Genomic DNA, 17991 nt, shown 5'->3' with positions numbered 1-17991 from the left:
GATTGGACACGAAGCCTTGGAAGAAAAGACCAGCAACTTTCTCAACTGAACACGTTTATAAACATTTTGGTTATCCAACTATTACATAAGTGTGACCTCATCAAAGTGATGTTGTGCAAAGAAGGCTTCTTAGGAAGATGTTGTTCTCATTTGCTGTTGGGTAATCTTCTTAAGTAACTGCCAAAGTACAACAATAAAACTCCAAATATAAAAGTAACTCCCAAAATGATTTATCCTAAAATAAGAAATCCACCTCATTTCCGTTTCTTCATCTTATTCCACTTCCCAAGACGCAGTTTTCTCTCCCTCAGCGAATGCCACACTGTTACACAAGCCCCTAGAAAGACAAAAGGTTGACTCACAGTTAGCAGGTTTGTTTCTGGGCGGGGCAAGTAGTTGAATATAAAATATTCAGTACAGGAGCTACAGTGCTGTGAAAAATGATTTGCCTCCTTTTTGATTTTCTCTTATTTTTGCATATTTCTAACACTGAATGTTATCAGATCTTCAACCAAAACCTAATATTAGATAAAGGGAACCTGAGTGAACAAATAACTCATAATGTTGATACTTATTTCATTTATTTAATTAACAAAGTTATGCAACACCCAATGCCCCTGTGTGAAAAAGTAATTGCCCCCTTACACTCAGTAACTGGTTGTGCCAACTTTAGCTGCAATGTCTGCAACCAAACGCTTCCTGTAATTGTTGATCAGTCTCTCACATCCCTATTGAGGAATTTTGGCCCACACTTCCCTGCAGAACTGCTTTAACTCAATGACATTTGTGGGTTTTTGAGCATGAACTGCTAGATTCAGGTCCTGCCATAACATCTCAATTGGGTTTAGGTATGGACTTTGACTAGGCCAGTGGTTCCCAAACTAGGGGGTCGCGACCCCATGTGGGGTCACCTGATATGAAAATGGGTCATGGGAGAATTTCCAAAATCCTGAGAAAGAATATATACCTTTTTGTTATTTAAAAAATATATATAATAATATCGTCTTTGTATCTCAATCATTATAATGTGGTTAACCTTAAAAATGAAAATTATTCAAATCTAAAAGAAAATCCAGAGCAGCCTTAAATAATGGGAAAAGGCCGCACTTGACCATTGTACATAAATCATTCCCTCCGTGAATAGCTAGGCAATTGATATGGGGGAAACAATGTGTGGGGAGGCAGAAGCACAGAAACTCACATCAATGCCTTTGTCAGAAAATACTGTTAAATGAAGAAGTTATGCTATAGCTAGCAATCAAGAGGAAAATGAAGCTGAACTCAAAACTCCCCAGCTTATGCTCTCCAAATGGACGTTAGCTGCGTATTGACTTTTGTTCGCTATGCATGTCGGCGGATGCGGTTCACGAGGACATATTGTTCTGTCTCATGATTCCCGAGCATGAAAGGGTACATGGGATGTTTAGTGTGCTGCGTGGCTATATTGATAATAACAGATTCCATGGGGTCGAATGGTGGGCTTTTGCACAGATACAGCTCCATCTATAGCGGGACGGCGGGCAGGCCACTGCACTCTAGTTATGAATGGGTCTCCCTCTGCCGTATGGACGTATTGTATGATACACCAAGAGCAACTGGCGGCAAAAGAGCTGAGTACAGAACTCGGAGGTGGACTGCAGCAGGTAACTTCGATTGTAAACGACATCAAACCACATCCACTGCGCGCAAAACTGTGTGGCGATATGGGATCAGAGCATGACAATGTTCTATTTCATACCGAGGCTTGGCGGTTATCGAGGGGGAGTGCTGGAAAGATTTTTTCGCATTGAGAGAAGAACTGTTGTCATTCACAATGGATACAAAATACTTAGTTTACTTTCTGTGTAATGAAAAGAAAATGTGTCTCCTTGCCTATGTAACAGACATTTGTGAAACTGAACGCAAGCATGCAGTTGTAGTCCTCCCGAGTGGCGCAGTGGTCATCGCATTGCTAGCTGTGCCACTAGAGATCCTGGTTCGAATCCAGGCTCTGTCATAGCCGGCCGCGACCGGGAGACCCATGGGGCGGCGCACAATTGGCCCAGCGTCGTCCAGGGTAGGGGAGGGAATGGCCGGCAGGGATGTAGCTCAGTTGGTAGAGCATGGCATTTGCAACGCCAGGGTTGTGGGTTCGATTCCAGTATAAAAAAATAAAAATGTATGCACTCACTAACTGTAAGCCAGAGCGTCTGCTAAATGACTAAAAATGTAAATGCAGGGGAAATTCTAAAACATTCTACAGATCACCTCCCAACACTTGGAAGTTTCACTGTCATCCTGGCTCAGTTGACATGCCCAGAAGTAAAATCGAACAGCTGATCGAGCTGTCATGTGACCGAATTAATTCACAGGTCACTAACGCTTCGGACACACCTACAGTGTTATTACATTTTTGTACACCAGAAGTATATTCATTTCCAATGGAACGCTGTGTTTGCATTGCAGCATTGCGTTGCAGAGGCAGTTGCAGTGCGTTTTGTGAGGTGCATATGTTGGATTTATCGAACGTATGCGTCAAACTGTATGTGTCAAACTGTATGTGTAAACGGGTTGACAGAAATGATAGCAGAAGGTGAATGTTGAACTTTGTTGCACACATATCTAGATGATGCTGAATACTATTTTGCGGAAAGACACAGTCGGTGTGTTAAAAGCGACAGAACGAGTTTTGGTTCCTGACTCAAATGGAATACCATGAGGTCTGCCTCTGAGCATTACATGAAAATTCCACCCAAAACCTATTTTTTGGTATTTGTTTCATTAGTTCATTGTTGACAAAGTCCCAAAATGTTTGCTTGTCAGCAGTCAAGTTTTCAAGATATGTAACTTTCAAAATACAGAAATCATCACCATTCAAAACAACTGGGAACTGGGAAGCCAGAAATCTCCGACTTCCGACTTCAGTGCGTTCAAGACAACTGGGAACTCGAAAAAAAACTAGAGGAAAAAATCATTTTGAACGGTCATCCAACTAGGTAATTCCAACTTGGGAACTCGGGCCTCTTTTTACATCTCAGACTTCCCGACTTGAAGATCACTGACGTCATGATTTGACCTAGTATCCAAGTTGTCTTGAAAGCACCATAAAACTCATGGTACCCTTCCCCAGCTCATATCTGTGTGAAGCTGTATTCAGTGCTCTCATCTGCATTAAAACCAAATAATGATCCAGGTTGGATGTGACAGCAGAGATGATCCTCTGTAGCTCAACTGGTAGAGCACGGCGCTTGAAACGCCAAGGTAGTGGGTTCGAGCCCCGGGACCACCCATACACAAAAATGTATGCACGCATGACTGTAAGTCGCTTTGGATAAAAGCGTCTGCTAAATGGCATATTATTATTTATTATTAGATGAGGTGCGCACTGTCGACCACGCCCCCTGACTTTGAGAAACACGGACGCGACATGCATCAAGCACACCCATCTCATTAGTGGTGGTGAGATAAGATACATTGTCAGACTAATTTGCAATTGACTGGCATAGCCCCACATTAAAAGTATGTGATAGTGAGAAGACAATCAGAAATACTGTTAGAATGTTTTTCAATTGACTGCCATAGCCCCAAATAAAAAAGTAAACATTGGCTGTTAATTGCAGATTTTTTTTCACATGGTTGGGGTAATGAGAATTTTCAGATATCAAAATGGGGTCGTAGGCCAAAAAAGTTTAGGAACCCCTGGACTAGGCTATTCCAGAACTTTAAATGTGTTGCTTTTGAGCCATTCTGATGTGTGTTTTGGATCATTGTCTTGCTGCATGACCCATCTGCGCTTCAGCTTCAGCTCACAGATGGATGGCCTGACATTCTCCTTTAGAATTCAATGATGGCAAGTCATCCAGGTCCTGAGGCAGCAAAGCATCCCCAAACCATCACACTACCACCACCATGCTTAACCATCGGTATGAGGTTCTTACTGTGGAATGCAGTGTTTTGTTTTCATCAGACATAATGGGACTCATTTAAGAAAGTAATTACAGAAAAATGCCCTTTTTGTAAATGGCTCTTCCAGTTTCATTCAGCCTGTGGCTTTAGGCTGTGCTAAGGAAGCTAAATCAGTTAACTTACCAACAGCCAGTAAAGGTAAGTATGCCTTCAGGAGGATAGGGAAATAAATGTGTGCAGACACAGGCAGGCTGAGCTGGAATGAGTATGTTCCCAGTGACTCAAAGTAAGGCAGTGATTGGTGAACGGTAATGCCTGGAAAAGACCAAAGCAGAAAGATTCTTCACAAACACTCTTCGATACACAAAATAGACAAAGTGGAAGGCAAAATTGCAAAAATGTCTATGGTCTACTGCTGAAACACAGAAGTTGTTTAGGCAAAACTCATGTACTCTGTACTGTCTAAAACACACACGCGCGCCTCTTGAAGTTGGAATGTGGCCCATTTCCTGACTTCGATATCTTGGTCAGCCTGCTGTGCCAACTCACTTCCTGTCTGCTCTAACTCTCGTTTCCTCACTAAATGCAATGCCTGACACATCATCACCAACTGTAACAGTATAAAACAAGACACTGAGTGGAGATTAAAACATACCCAGTGAAAGTGAACTATTACATTTATCTATCTTCAATCCCCTCTATTTTTTTTATACTTCATTCTCTTTCAAGGGGAAATCGGCAGTTGCTACATACATTTTTGAAGTTGTAAATTCATTAAATAATACCTATTGATTCTTGAAAAATATAACTTATAAATGCATCATGAGCTTAGTTCAACTGTCGTACCCCATCAGAACCCAAAATATAAGCTTGTTTTACTACAGTGTTAGTAAACAACATAAATGTAAACAAACTCTGTATAGCCTCAAAACATGGTTAAAACTATCATTTTGAGATCATGGTTGGTCAGTCCTTTTATCCATAGCTCTGTCTATAAATTTCAGAGTGGTTACATTTCTCCAACTGCATCCCTAATTTCTTTACTAAAACAGTGATGGGGCGTACGCTTTGTTTTTGTTTCAACTGCAGATTGCCGTAGGATGCAATGAGCCCTGAGTCTGTAGATAAAGAGTCAGTAATGAATCTGTCGGTCAGGAACTAAATTCTGTGAGAGAAAAATAACATTCCAAGCAACCTATAAAACCACTGTTTAATGTTTACTGTTAAAGTATCGGTCTTACACCCTCAGTGTATAAAAACAACAGGTTCATTCGGATTTCTTAGACAATTTTTTATATTTTTTTTACTAACCATATTCACACCCCTGCAAGGATCTTTTTCAGAAACAAAAGGGGTGTATTTTAATAGTTGAAATAATTACTGAGCTGTGGCAATGAAATCTTACTGAGTGCACCTTATGTAAAATAATAGTAATGTATGAACCTTCTGTGATGACTGAGATGATGTAGATGGGGATGGACAGGGTGTATCGAGCCCACAGCATGCCAAAGGAATCCGTGCCCATCAAACAAAGGAGTACATGGGGGTACCTGCAAACGCCAGTCAGAACCAAAAGTCAACCCATTACCACCCCTTAGAGAGGTGCACATTTTTGTTCCATCTTAACACTAGTTTCAAGTTTTAATGTCACGTGCACAAGAACAGTGAAATGCCTTTCTTGCAAGCTCACAACCCAAGAATGCAGTAATCAATATCAATGTAGCACTAAAAATGACATAAGGTAGAACAAAAACACACAAAAAATAAGAAATAAGAAATAAGAGAAAGTGAGAAGTTACAGTGTCTTCAGATTTCCATATTTTGTTGTGTTACAGCCTGAATGTAAAATGTATTAAATGTTTGTGTCACTGGCCTACACACATTACCCCATAATGTCGAAGTGGAATTATATTTTTCAAATTTTTTACAAATGAATTACAAATTAAAAGCTGAAATGTCTTGCATCAATAAATATTCAACCCCTTTGTTATGGCAAGTCTAAATAAGTTCAGGAGTAAAAATGTGCTTAACAAGTCACGAATAGTGTTTAACATGATTTTTTTATGACTACCTCATCTCTGTACCACACACATACAGATAATTGTAAGGTCTCTCAGTCGAGCAGTGAATTTCAAACACAGATTCAACCACAAAGACCAGGGAGGTTTACCAATGCCTTGCAAAGAAGGGCACCTATTGGTAGATGGGTAAAAAAATAAATCAGACATTGAATATCCCTTTGAGCATGGTGATGTTATTAATTACACTTTGAATGGTGTATCAATACACCCAGTCACTAAAAAGATACAGGCGTTCTTCCTAACTCAGTTGCCGGAGAGGAAGGAAACCGCTCAGGGATTTCACCATGAGGCCAATGGTGACTTTAAAACAGTTACAGAGTTTAATGGCTGTGATAGGAGAAAACTGAGGATGGATCAACAACATTGTAGTTACTCCACAATACTAACCTAACTGAAAAGAAGTCAGTAAAGAAGTAAGCCTGTACAAAATAAAAATATTCCAAAACTGCACCTCAGCACCCCCTCCAGATCCTGGTTGACTCTCTCCGTCTGCCCGTTCGACTGGGGATGGAAGCTGGAAGACAAGCTGATGGCGGCGCCGAGCCAGGTGGTGAACGCCTTCCAGAACCTGAATCCGACACCACATCTTGGGGAAGGCCGTGGACCCGGAAAACGTGCTGCACCACCAACTTAGCCGTCTCCCTGGCCGACGGGAGTTTGAGAAGGGGAATGAAGTAGGCAGCCGAAAACCGGTCCACAACGACCAGGATGACTGTGTATCCATCAGAGGGGGGTAGGGTGGAAATCCAGCGAGATGTGGGACCAGGGGCGCTTGGGGATAGGCAGGGGTCGGAGCAGCCCTGCCGCGGGCTGACATGAGCTCTTTGTGTGCGCGCACACCGGGCAAGCAGCCACGAAGGCGCACGTATCCCCTCAGCTGATGGCCACCAGAACCTTGTACATATGAACTGCAACGTCCTGGCGCCCCCCGGATGTCTGGTGAGGTCGGACACGTGCGCCCACTGAAGCAGTCATGAGCGCGCAGCCTTGGGTACATACATCCTCCCCGATGGACCTCCGCCCGGATCGGGCTCCCGCCGTAGCGCTGCTCTGACCAGCCTATCTATTCCCCACGAAACTGGAGCAGCAATCAGGCCGTTGGGACAATGGGGTCGTCCCTCTCCACCAGGTCCACTTCGTCGAACTGCCGGGAGAGCGCGTCAGGCTTAGTGTTCTTCGACCCCGGACGGTATGAGATTGTGAACCGGAACCTGGTGAAGAACAACGCCCACCTGGCCTGGCACGTGTTGAGCCTCTTTGCCCCCTGAATGTAGGCTAAGTTCTTATGGTCAGTCCATACGATGAATGGATGGGCAGCCCCCTCTAGCCAATAAAATAAAATAAAATGTTATTGGCCACATGCGCCAAATACAACAGGTGCATACATTACAGTGAAATGCTTACTTACAGCCCTTAACCAACAGTGCATTTATTTTTTATAAAAAAGTAAAATAAAACAACAACAAAAAAGTGTTGAGAAAAAAAACAGAAGTAAAATAAAATAACAGTAGGGAGGCTATATATACAGGGGGATACCGGTGCAGAGTCAATGTGCAGGGGCACCGGCTAGTTGAGGTAGGTGAAGTAATATGTACATGTGGGTAGAGTTAAGGTGACTATGCATAAATAATTAACAGAGTAGCAGCAGCCTAAAAAGATGGGGTGGGGGGTGGGGCTGGGGGGTGCAAATAGTCCGGTTAGCCATGATTAGCTGTTCAGGAGTCTTATGGCTTGGGGGTAGAAGCTGTTGAGAAGTCTTTTGGACCTAGACTTGGCACTCCGGTACCGCTTGCCGTGCGGTAGCAGAGAGAACAGTCTATGACTAGGGTGGCTGGAGTCTTTGACAATTTTGAGGGCCTTCCTCTGACACCGCCTGGTATAGAGGTCCTGGATGGCAGGAAGCTTGGCCCCAGTGATGTACTGGGCCGTACGCACTACCCTCTGTAGTGCCTTGCGGTCGGAGGCCAAGCAGTTGCCATACCAGGCGGTGATGCAACCAGTCAGGATGCTCTCGATGGTGCAGCTGTAGAATTTTTTGAGGATCTGAGGACCCATGCCAAATCTTTTCAGTCTCCTGAAATAGGCTTTGTCGTGCCCTCTTCACGACTGTCTTGATGTGTTTGGACCATGATAGTTTGTTGGTGATGTGGACACCAAGGAACTTGAAGCTCTCAACCTGTTCCACTACAGCCCTGTCGATGAGAATGCCTCCACTCCCCCAGGGCGAGCTTGACCGCTAGCAGCTCACGGATCCCCACCTCGTAATTCCGCTCCGCCGGTGACAGCCAACAGGAAAAAAGCGCGCAGGGGTGAGTCCCACTGCAATGTCTGAAGCATCCACCTCCACAATGAACAGCAGGGACAGATCAGGATGACCTAGGACTGGGGCCAATGTAAAGCGCCGCTTAAGCGCATCAAATGTGTTCCCCACTTCCGGGGTCCAGGCGAAGGAACGCACGCTCGTCTGGGTGAGGGCTGTCAGGGGAGCGGCTAGGGAGCTGAAATTGCGAATAATCGGCTATAAAAATTAGCAAACCTTAAAAACGTTGTAGTTGCTTGAGGGCTGGGGCCAATCCAGTATCGTGCTGACCTTGGCTGGGTCCATCAGTAGGTCCCCCTTGGTGACGATGAACCCCAGGAAGGAGACTGTCTCCGTGTGGAACACGCAATTCTCCGCCTTGACGTAGAGCTGGTGACGGAGAAAGCGTTGGAGGACCTGCTAAACGTGCTGCTGGTGTTCACTCATGTCCTTTGAAAATATTAGGATGTCATCCAAATACACGAAGACGCTGTAGTCGAGGAGGTCCCGGAGCACGTCATTGACCAACACCTGGAACACCGCAGGCGCGTTGGATAGACTGAACGGCATGACTTAGTACTCGTAATGCCCACTGGATGTGTTAAAAGCCGTCTTCCACTCATCCCCCTCCTGAATCCTCACCAGGTTGTAGGCATTTTGTAAGTCCAGCTTGGTGAAGAACCAGGCTCCCTGCAACGACTCGAATGCTGTCCTCATCAGGGGGAGTGGGTAGCGGTTCTTAACCGTGATGTCGTTGAGCGCCCGGTAATCAATGCACGGCCGCTGCCAACCGTCCTATTTCCCTACGAATAAGAAACCTGTGCCCACGGGATAGGTAGAGGGACGGATGTGACCCTCGACGAGTGCCTCGTTGATATATTCCCTCATGGCCAGCGTCTCCGGCCGGGACAAGGAAAACAATCGCCCTTGTGTGGGCATGGTGCCCGGCAGGAGATCGATAGCGCAGTCGTATGGCCTGTGAGGAGGTAGGCCCTTGGCACGCCTCTTACTAAACACCTCCCCAAGATCCCAATACTCCCGGGGAACGCCTGCCAGGTCTGGGCCGGTGACGGAGTCTGTAGCCGCCGTCCTCCCCGTGGCAACTGCCACTAGGGCGGTAGGCGGTTCGGAGTGCGGGACCTGGGGAAGAGGTGAGGACTGGTGGTAGGTGGTTTGGGATGGTGGTTTGGGCTGATGAGTGGTTGGTGGAGACCGGAACAGGACGGAGGCGGAGCCTCCCTCCAGGATGAGCCGCCCCGTAGACCAGTCTATTCGAGATTTGTGGGCAACCAGCCAGTGGTGCCCGAGGACGAGGGGACACACCGGAGAGTCCACAATGAAAAACGGGATATCCTCCCATAGCCCCCCTGCCACCCGGACATGCACAGGGACAGTGCGCTGGCTGATGAAGCCCGACCCCAACGGCCAGCCGTCCAGGTGGGGTTCCCGCGATGTCGCAGGTGAGACTGGAGACACCGCTGCCGCGGCTTCCGCTTCGCCGGCTGGTTGGGTGTCCACCCGGCTCTGCATGGCAATAGGCAGCTGGCGGAGATGCTCTGTGATCTGCTGCAGGCTGCGGTCGTGCTGGGTCAGCATAGCTCCCTGCGTTGCCAATGCGCTGCAATACTGTGCTGCCTCCGCTGGGTCCATATTGGCTCTGTTTTCTGTAAGTGTTGGTGTGAGGTGTGACCCAGGTGCGGTGCAGGATAGACAGTAGGCAGTAGGCAGAGATGGTGAAACAAGGATCTTTACTGGTGGTCCCAAAACCAGGATACAAAATAACGGACTTGTCACAAAAAAATTAAGGAGGAGCAAATTGTTCTCCAAAAACAGGCTGACAGCAAACATACGAAATACTAACTATGACTGAAAACATCAATGAAACAGGGAGAACACTTCTCAAGTACCTGTACATACGTCTCGCGATCAGACACTGATTAGTACTGTTTGGTATCGCGAACTAGCAGAGAAAACAGAGCAAGGGAACATTGGGAAGTGAGGGCATAAATTACACAGGTGAACAGGTAGACACAGGTGACACCAATAAGATAATGATTAGTCAAGACTGTTAATGAGGAGGTGCCTAAGGAAGTCGGAGGATGACACCTAGTGGGTCGCTCCAGAACTACGACCCCCTCCTGTAACACAAAGCATCTTGTTGCAAAAAGGCACTAAAGTAATACTGTAAAAAAATTGGCAAAGCAATTAAACATTTTTCCTGAAAACAAAGTGTTATGTTTGGCGCAAATCCAATCCAACACATTACTGAGTACCACTCTCCATATTTTCAAGTATAGGTGTGGCTGCATCATGTTATGTTATGGGTATGCTTGCACCGGTACCCCCCTGTATATATAGCCTCCCTACTGTTATTTTATTTTACTTCTGCTCTATTTTTCTCAACACTTTTTTGTTGTTTTATTCTACTTTTATATTAAAAATAAATGCACCGTTGGTTAAGGGCTGTAAGTAAGCATTTCACTGTAATGTCTGCACCTGTTGTATTCGGCGCATGTGGCCAATACTATTTGATTTGATTTGATTTGCTTTGCTTGTAATCGTTAAGGACTAGGGAATTTTTCAAGATAAAAAATAAACAGAATGGAGCTAAGCAGAGGCAAAACCTGGTTCAGTCTGCATTCCACCAGACACTGGGAGATTAATTCACCTTTCAGCAGGACAATAACCTAAAACACAAGGCAAAATCTACACTGGAGTTGCTTACCAAGAAGACAGTGAATGTTCCTGAGTGGCCGAGTTACAGTTTCGACATAAATCTGCTCGAAAATCTATTTCAAGACCTTAAAATGGTCGTCCAGCAATGATCAATAACCAATTTGACAGAGCTTGAAGAATTTTGAAAAGAATAATGGGCAAATGTTGCACAATCAAGGTGTGAAAAGCTCTTAGAGACTTACCCAGAAAGACTTGCAGCTGTAATCGCTGCCAAAGGTGATTCTACAAAGTATAGACTCAGTGGTGTGAATATTTATGTAAATGAGATATTTATGTATTTAATTTGCAAACATTTCTAAAAACATATTTTCACTTTGTCATTATGGGATATTGTGTGTAGATGGGTGAGAAAAATAAATATTTAATCCATTTAGAATTTAGGCTTTAACACAACAAAATGTGGAATAAGTCAAGGGGTATGAATACTTTTTGAAGGGACTGTATGTATTCTGAACAAAAATATAGATGCAACATGCACCAATTTCAAATATTTTACTGAGTTACAGTTCATATAAGGAAATCAATCAATTGAAATCAATTCATTAGGCCCTAATCTACGGATATCAAGACTGGGAATGCAGATATGCATCTGTTGGTCACAGACACCTTTAAAAAAAGTAGGGGCGTAGATCAGAAAACCAGTCAGTATCTGGTGTAACCACCATTTGTCTCATGCAGCGCGACACATCTCCTTCACATAGAGTTTATCAGGCAGTTGATTGTGGCCTGTGGAATGTTGTCCCACTTGATATTGGCGGGAACTGGAATATGCTGTCGTAAACGTCTATCCAGAGCATCCCAAACATGCTCAATGGGTGACATACAGTGGGGGAAAAAAGTATTTAGTCAGCCAACAATTGTGCAAGTTCTGTATCTGGTGAGTATGCAGGCCATGGAAGAACAGGGACATTTTCAGCTCCCAGAAATTGTGTACAGATCCTTGCGACATGGGGACGTGCATTATCATGCTGAAACATGAGGTGATAGCGTCGGATGAATGGCACGACAATGGGCCTCAGGATCTTGTCACGGTATCTCTGTTGAATACTTATCTAATCAAGATATTACATTTTACATTTTACATTTTAGTCATTTAGCAGACGCTCTTATCCAGAGCGACTTACAGTTAGTGAATACATATTTTTTTTATACTGGCCCCCCGTGGGAATCGAACCCACAACCCTGGCGTTGCAAACGCCATGCTCTATCAACTGAGCTACATCCCTGCCGGCCATTCCCTCCCCTACCCTGGACGACGCTGGGCCAATTGTGCGCCGCCCGGTCGCGGCCGGCGGCGACAGAGCCTGGATTCGAACCAGGATCTCTAGTGGCACAGTTAGCACTGCGATGCAGTGCCTTAGACCACTGCGCCACTCAGGAGTACTAAGATATATTAGTGTTTTATTTTTCATAAATGTTTTACAAATGTTAGAAGTTTTCTTCCAGTTTGACATTACAGAGTATTTTGTGTAGATCGTTGACAAAAAAAATACAATTAAATCAATTTTAATCCCACTTTGTCACACAACAAAATGTGGAAAAAGTCAAGAGTTGTGAATACAAGGTCAACTCAGACAGTCCGTGTAGGCATTCTGTTAGCTATTTAAAAGTCTTATGGCTTGGGGATAGAAGCTGTTCAGGAGCCTGTTGGTGTCAGACTTGATGCACCGGTACCACTTGCTGTGCGGAAGCAGAGAGAACAGTCTATGGCTTAGGTGGCTGGAGTCTTTAACGATTTTCCGGGCCTTCCTTTTACAGCGCCTCATATAGTGGGCTGCCCGCACCACCCTCTGTAGCGCCTTCTTCACAACTGTGCCTGTAGTCCACGATCATCTCCTTGGTTTTACTGAGGTTGAGGGAAAAGGTTGTTGTCCTGGCACCATACTGCCAGGTCAACACACCTGTTCCAGCCTAACTAATCGAGGGCTTGGTGAATAGTTGAATCAGATGTTAGTGATGGGTTAGGACAAAAATGTGCAACCAAAACCCTTTTTTTGTTTTAGTTCCAATGAAACATACATACCTTAACAGATCTAGAATATTCCACAGGTAAAACTGTGCACACACAACTGGTTTACTCTGGACCTCCTCTTGACTGATTATCACCATAAACAGTAGGAAGTTTTTCGTCATAACCTGGACAGGGAAATGTTGGCATTAGACTACTTTTGAGGTCTTTGATATTGGCGTTAACTACTACCACAGGAGTCGTTGGGGACATACTGTGCTTTCCAAAATGACATAGCGCATCACTTACAGTGGGGAAAAAAAGTATTTAGTCAGCCACCAATTGTGCAAGTTCTCCCACTTAAAAAGATGAGAGAGGCCTGTAATTTTCATCATAGGTACACGTCAACTATGACAGACAAATTGAGAAAGAAAATTCCAGAAAATCACATTGTAGGATTTTTAATGAATTTATTTGCAAATTATGGTGGAAAATAAGTATTTGGTCACCTACAAACAAGCAAGATTTCTGGCTCTCACAGACCTGTAACTTCTTCTTTAAGAGGCTCCTCTGTCCTTCACCCGTTACCTGTATTAATGGCACATGTTTGAACTTGTTATCAGTATAAAAGACACCTGTCCACAACCTCAAACAGTCACACTCCAAACTCCACTATGGCCAAGACCAAAGAGCTGTCAAAGGACACCAGAAACAAAATTGTAGACCTGCACCAGGCTGGGAAGACTGAATCTGCAATAGGTAAGCAGCTTGGTTTGAAGAAATCAACTGTGGGAGCAATTATTAGGAAATGGAAGACATGCAAGACCACTGATAATCTACCTCGATCTGGGGCTTCGCGCAAGATCTCATCCCGTGGGGTCAAAATGATCACAAGAACGGTGAGCAAAAATCCCAGAACCACACGGGGGGACCTAGTGAATGACCTGCAGAGAGCTGGGACCAAAGTAACAAAGCCTACCATCAGTAACACACTACGCCGCCAGGGACTCAAATCCTGCAGTGCAAGATGTGTCCCCCTGCTTAAGCCAGTACATGTCCAGGCCCGTCTGAAGTTTGCTAGAGTGCATTTGGATGATCCAGAAGAGGATTGGGAGAATGTCATATGGTCAGATGAAACCAAAATATAACTTTTTGGTAAAAACTCAACTCGTTGTGTTTAGAGGACAAAGAATGCTGAGTTGCATCCAAAGAACACCATACCTACTGTGAAGCATGGGGGTGGAAACATCATGCTTTGAGGCTGTTTTTCTGCAAAGGGACCAGGACGACTGATCCGTGTAAAGGAAAGAATGAATGGGGCCATGTATCGTGAGATTTTGAGTGAAAACCTCCTTCCATCAGCAAGGGCATTGAAGATGAAACGTGGCTGGGTCTTTCAGCATGACAATGATCCCAAACACACCGCCCGGGCAACGAAGGAGTGGCTTCGTAAGAAGCATTTCAAGGTCCTGGAGTGGCCTAGCCAGTCTCCAGATCTCAACCCCATAGAAAATCTTTGGAGGGGAGTTGAAAGTCCGTGTTGCCCAGCGACAGCCCCAAAACATCACTGCTCTAGAGGAGATCTGCATGGAGGAATGGGCCAAAATACCAGCAACAGTGTGTGAAAACCTTGTGAACACTTACAGAAAACGTTTGACCTGTGTCATTGCCAACAAAGGGTATATAACAAAGTATTGAGAAACTTTTGTTATTGACCAAATACTTATTTTCCACCATAATTTGCAAATAAATTCATTAAAAATCCTACAATGTGATTTTCTGGATTTTTTTTTCTCATTTTGTCTGTCATAGTTGACGTGTACCTATGATGAAAATTACAGGCCTCTCTCATCTTTTTAAGTGGGAGAACTTGCACAATTGGTGGCTGACTAAATACTTTTTCCCCCCACTGTATCTCCATTTGTTGCTTGCACAGTCACGTACAGTCATGTACACACCAAACAGGACCACTAATCAGAGATGAATTGCTCTAACTGGTCCTATTTTGTCAGTGAAAATCCTCAATTAATGGAAGAAGTGTACACTTTGTATTATTTGAACAGGGCCCAAACTCCAAAGAGTCAGAACACAGTGTTAGGCTTGGCAGTGGCACATACTTGAACAAACCGTGGAAGAAGGCATCCCTTCTCGATCCCATCAGCGATGTGGAAAAGCTCCAGCATGGACAACAGCTGGCATAGACTCATCACAACCCCCACAGCATAGAAGGTGTCAGCTAGCGCGTCTGGAAAACAACAACATTCAGTTAGTGTTCGTGCTTTACCTGTCATACTGCATTATACAGTCTTGTAAAGCATTTATGAATAGGCTCTTGAGTCTAGACCAGGGATGGGCAACTACAGGTAGCCCGCAGCAGTTTTTCTCTTGTTATGTCAGTCACTGACAGCCACTCAATTAGCCCATGTCAGCTAATAATTTTTAGATTGGTAAGTTAGTCTACACTCTTAGAAAAAAAGGTGCTAAGTAGGGTTCTTCGGTTTGTCCCCATAGGGGAACCATTTTTGGTGCTAGGTAGAACCCTTTGGCAAAATTTGTAGAATTGCATGAAATTTGTTATAAAATTGAAAAATCTTCTCTCCGCTCCATGACAAAATGTGTAGAATTGCAGCAAACTTGCTTTAAAATAGCAAAATTCAAAAACCGAAAACCATTTCTCTCTGCTGTCAAGAGGGGGGCTGCTAAAATGTTTTGCTCTCAAGGTGGGGGGAAGGGCCCACCAACAATATTTAGCCAAAAGGCTAAGGCCGGCTCTGACTGCATGTGTGTGAATGAATGAAGGAACATAAAGATGTGCTCTGAGTAATAGTGCAGTAATGTGTACTTGAAGTACAGGCTTTACCGGCATTTAAAGCGCACTTCCGGGTTTTCCGATCACAAGTATCAAGTGTGAGTGGTCTAAGGCACTGCATCGCAGTGCTAACTGTGCCACTAGAGATCCTGGTTCGAATCCAGGCTCTGTCGCAGCCGGCCGCGACCGGGAGACTCATGGGCGACGCACAATTGGCCCAGCGTTGTCCAGGGTAGGGGAGGGAATGGCCGGCAGGGATGTAGCTCAGTTGATAGAGCATGGCGTTTGCAACGCCAGGGTTGTGGGTTCGATTCCCACGGGGGGCCAGTATAAAAAAAATATGTATTCACTAACTGTAAGTCGCTCTGGATAAGAGCGTCTGCTAAATGACAAAAAAAAAAAAAAAAAGATAAAACATACGAATACGAGTATCATGAGATCGGCACACCCCTAGCAGACCCCTGCCTCCACCCCCATCAAAGTTGCCCATCCCTGGTCTAGACTATCCAGGTTTGCTGTTTTGACTATGATCTTGACAATTTACCTCCACCAAATGTGAGAAACCTGGCTGTCATGTTTGCAAATATCCATGTGTGCCCACAGAACTGAAGCAGGTTATACAGGAAAAGGTAAGCAAGTCTCATGCTGAGCCTAGAAAATAAAATAATACACACTAATACCAGAAAAAAATAATGATATGCATACCTTCCACAATAATGTATCTTTTACAGTATTTAACATAATAATAGCTCATAACAATACAACATAACATTAATTATTAAAATTAATAATAATAATGAATTATCTTTATTTTATTACAATAATTATAAGAATCATATTTTCCTTCTTTTGCAATAAAACAAATCATTATACAGTCTACTACACGACTCAATTCTTAACTTTGTCTTATGATTTCCTAAAACTCCTCAACAAGTCTTGACAAATCCTGTTGTGGTTAATCCCTTAAATTTAGGCTACTGAAAAGAATGTTCACAGTCACATAAAGCCCATCGACTAGTGTTTTTAACCATTAGGTGATTTTCTATGCAGTTTTGTGAAAAGGGGAAGTCCCCTACATAAACATAACCTAAAGTTTCTCCAAGTAGACGTCTCTGCGGCCAATGCACACACTGCAAATTCTTATTTCAATCCGAGGTGGGGTAAAACAAAGCTTTGTGTCCTTACCTCATTTCACCTGGAAACGAAGGACGAAAAATAAAATGATGTAGTAAAGTTGTTTCCTGTCCTTTTGGAAATCCCAAATTCGAGGAAGTCCACATCTCTTTCATGCAAGTGCAACTATCTGACGTCAAGGAGGTTGGTCGGATATTCAGTAATGTTTGGTGATTTTTCCTCCTTAAAAAGTTCTGATGATGCCGATTCTGTACGCGAACTATGGCGCTTGTGTGACGTTATCTATTCCTCTACCTAAAATATGATATAAATCAATGGTCCATAAATATGATAAATAAAACAAACAGTAGATCACATTTTGGATGAAAATGAATTAAACTAGAATTCAATCATACCTGCGGATCAGAAGTCTGCTTTGTTACAATGCTGCATGGATAAACATAAATCCGTGTGTTCAGAGTCAGACAGTGGTGTTATTGTATGCGGAGTCAGACCACCGCCCAGTTCACTACATTGATGTCAGAAGTGGGAAGACACGGCACGGCCAAAGAGTGAGCAGACCCATTAAGGGGTTTGAGAGAATGTTGAGGTGTGGGAATGCACTAGCCTACCTAAGGGAACCTGGCACACCTGTTATGCATCTTTCCCAGTGGTTTCAGTTGCTGATTTCTGACAATCTGTCAGATATGGGGAATAATGCCCTCTAGTGGTTCATTTTGTACAAGGGTATTCAAATTCAGGCCTTGAGGTCTTCACATCACTGGTTTTCAACCTTACTCCATAATCTGGTTTTAAACCATACCCTGTAAACCAACCCCATCTAACTTGATTTAAAGTACTTGAAGTAAAACGTTAAACAACTTTGGTCATTTGTTTGATATTACAGGACTAGGTAATCCAGACATCTCCACAAAGTCAACTTTCGGCTCATATAGTGAATGGAATGAATCCATGTGACCAACATGTTGTGCCTCCCCCACCGTGGGTGTAACAGAAGCCATGCAGCGTGACATGCCAAGGGGTCTGGCTTATAGCTGCAGCCTGCCACTCTGACACCTCAGGATCCGGGTGCGAACAGCACCCACAGGGTCCAACCAAA

At 44.1% G+C, this 17991-nt stretch overlaps 1 protein-coding gene across 3 annotated transcripts; it reads right to left on the bottom strand.

The window, feature by feature from the left end:
• Nucleotides 1-41: 41 nt before the first annotated feature.
• On the bottom strand, nt 42-17549 carry hacd4 (3-hydroxyacyl-CoA dehydratase 4). 3 transcript variants are annotated; one of them, XM_041868172.2, is made up of 8 exons: nt 17288-17549; nt 16944-17186; nt 16303-16409; nt 15067-15194; nt 13025-13137; nt 5329-5435; nt 4069-4200; nt 42-337 (listed from the first exon to the last, which is right to left on the bottom strand). In XM_041868172.2, exons 2-8 carry the CDS (start codon nt 17045-17047, stop codon nt 255-257), a joined length of 774 nt encoding a protein of 257 aa, XP_041724106.2. In that variant the 5' UTR covers nt 17048-17186; nt 17288-17549; the 3' UTR covers nt 42-254. The 3 variants fall into 3 exon arrangements, with proteins under 3 accessions (XP_041724106.2, XP_041724107.1, XP_041724108.1); XM_041868173.2 differs by lacking the exon at nt 16303-16409 and having other exon boundaries at nt 17288-17504; XM_041868174.2 differs by lacking the exons at nt 16303-16409; nt 16944-17186 and having other exon boundaries at nt 17288-17505.
• Nucleotides 17550-17991: the final 442 nt, after the last annotated feature.

This window comes from Coregonus clupeaformis, chromosome 39 (genome assembly GCF_020615455.1).
Source record: "Coregonus clupeaformis isolate EN_2021a chromosome 39, ASM2061545v1, whole genome shotgun sequence".
NCBI lineage: Eukaryota > Metazoa > Chordata > Actinopteri > Salmoniformes > Salmonidae > Coregonus > Coregonus clupeaformis.
Note: the sequence above shows the minus strand (reverse complement) of the source record. Positions and strands in the feature narration are given on the sequence as shown.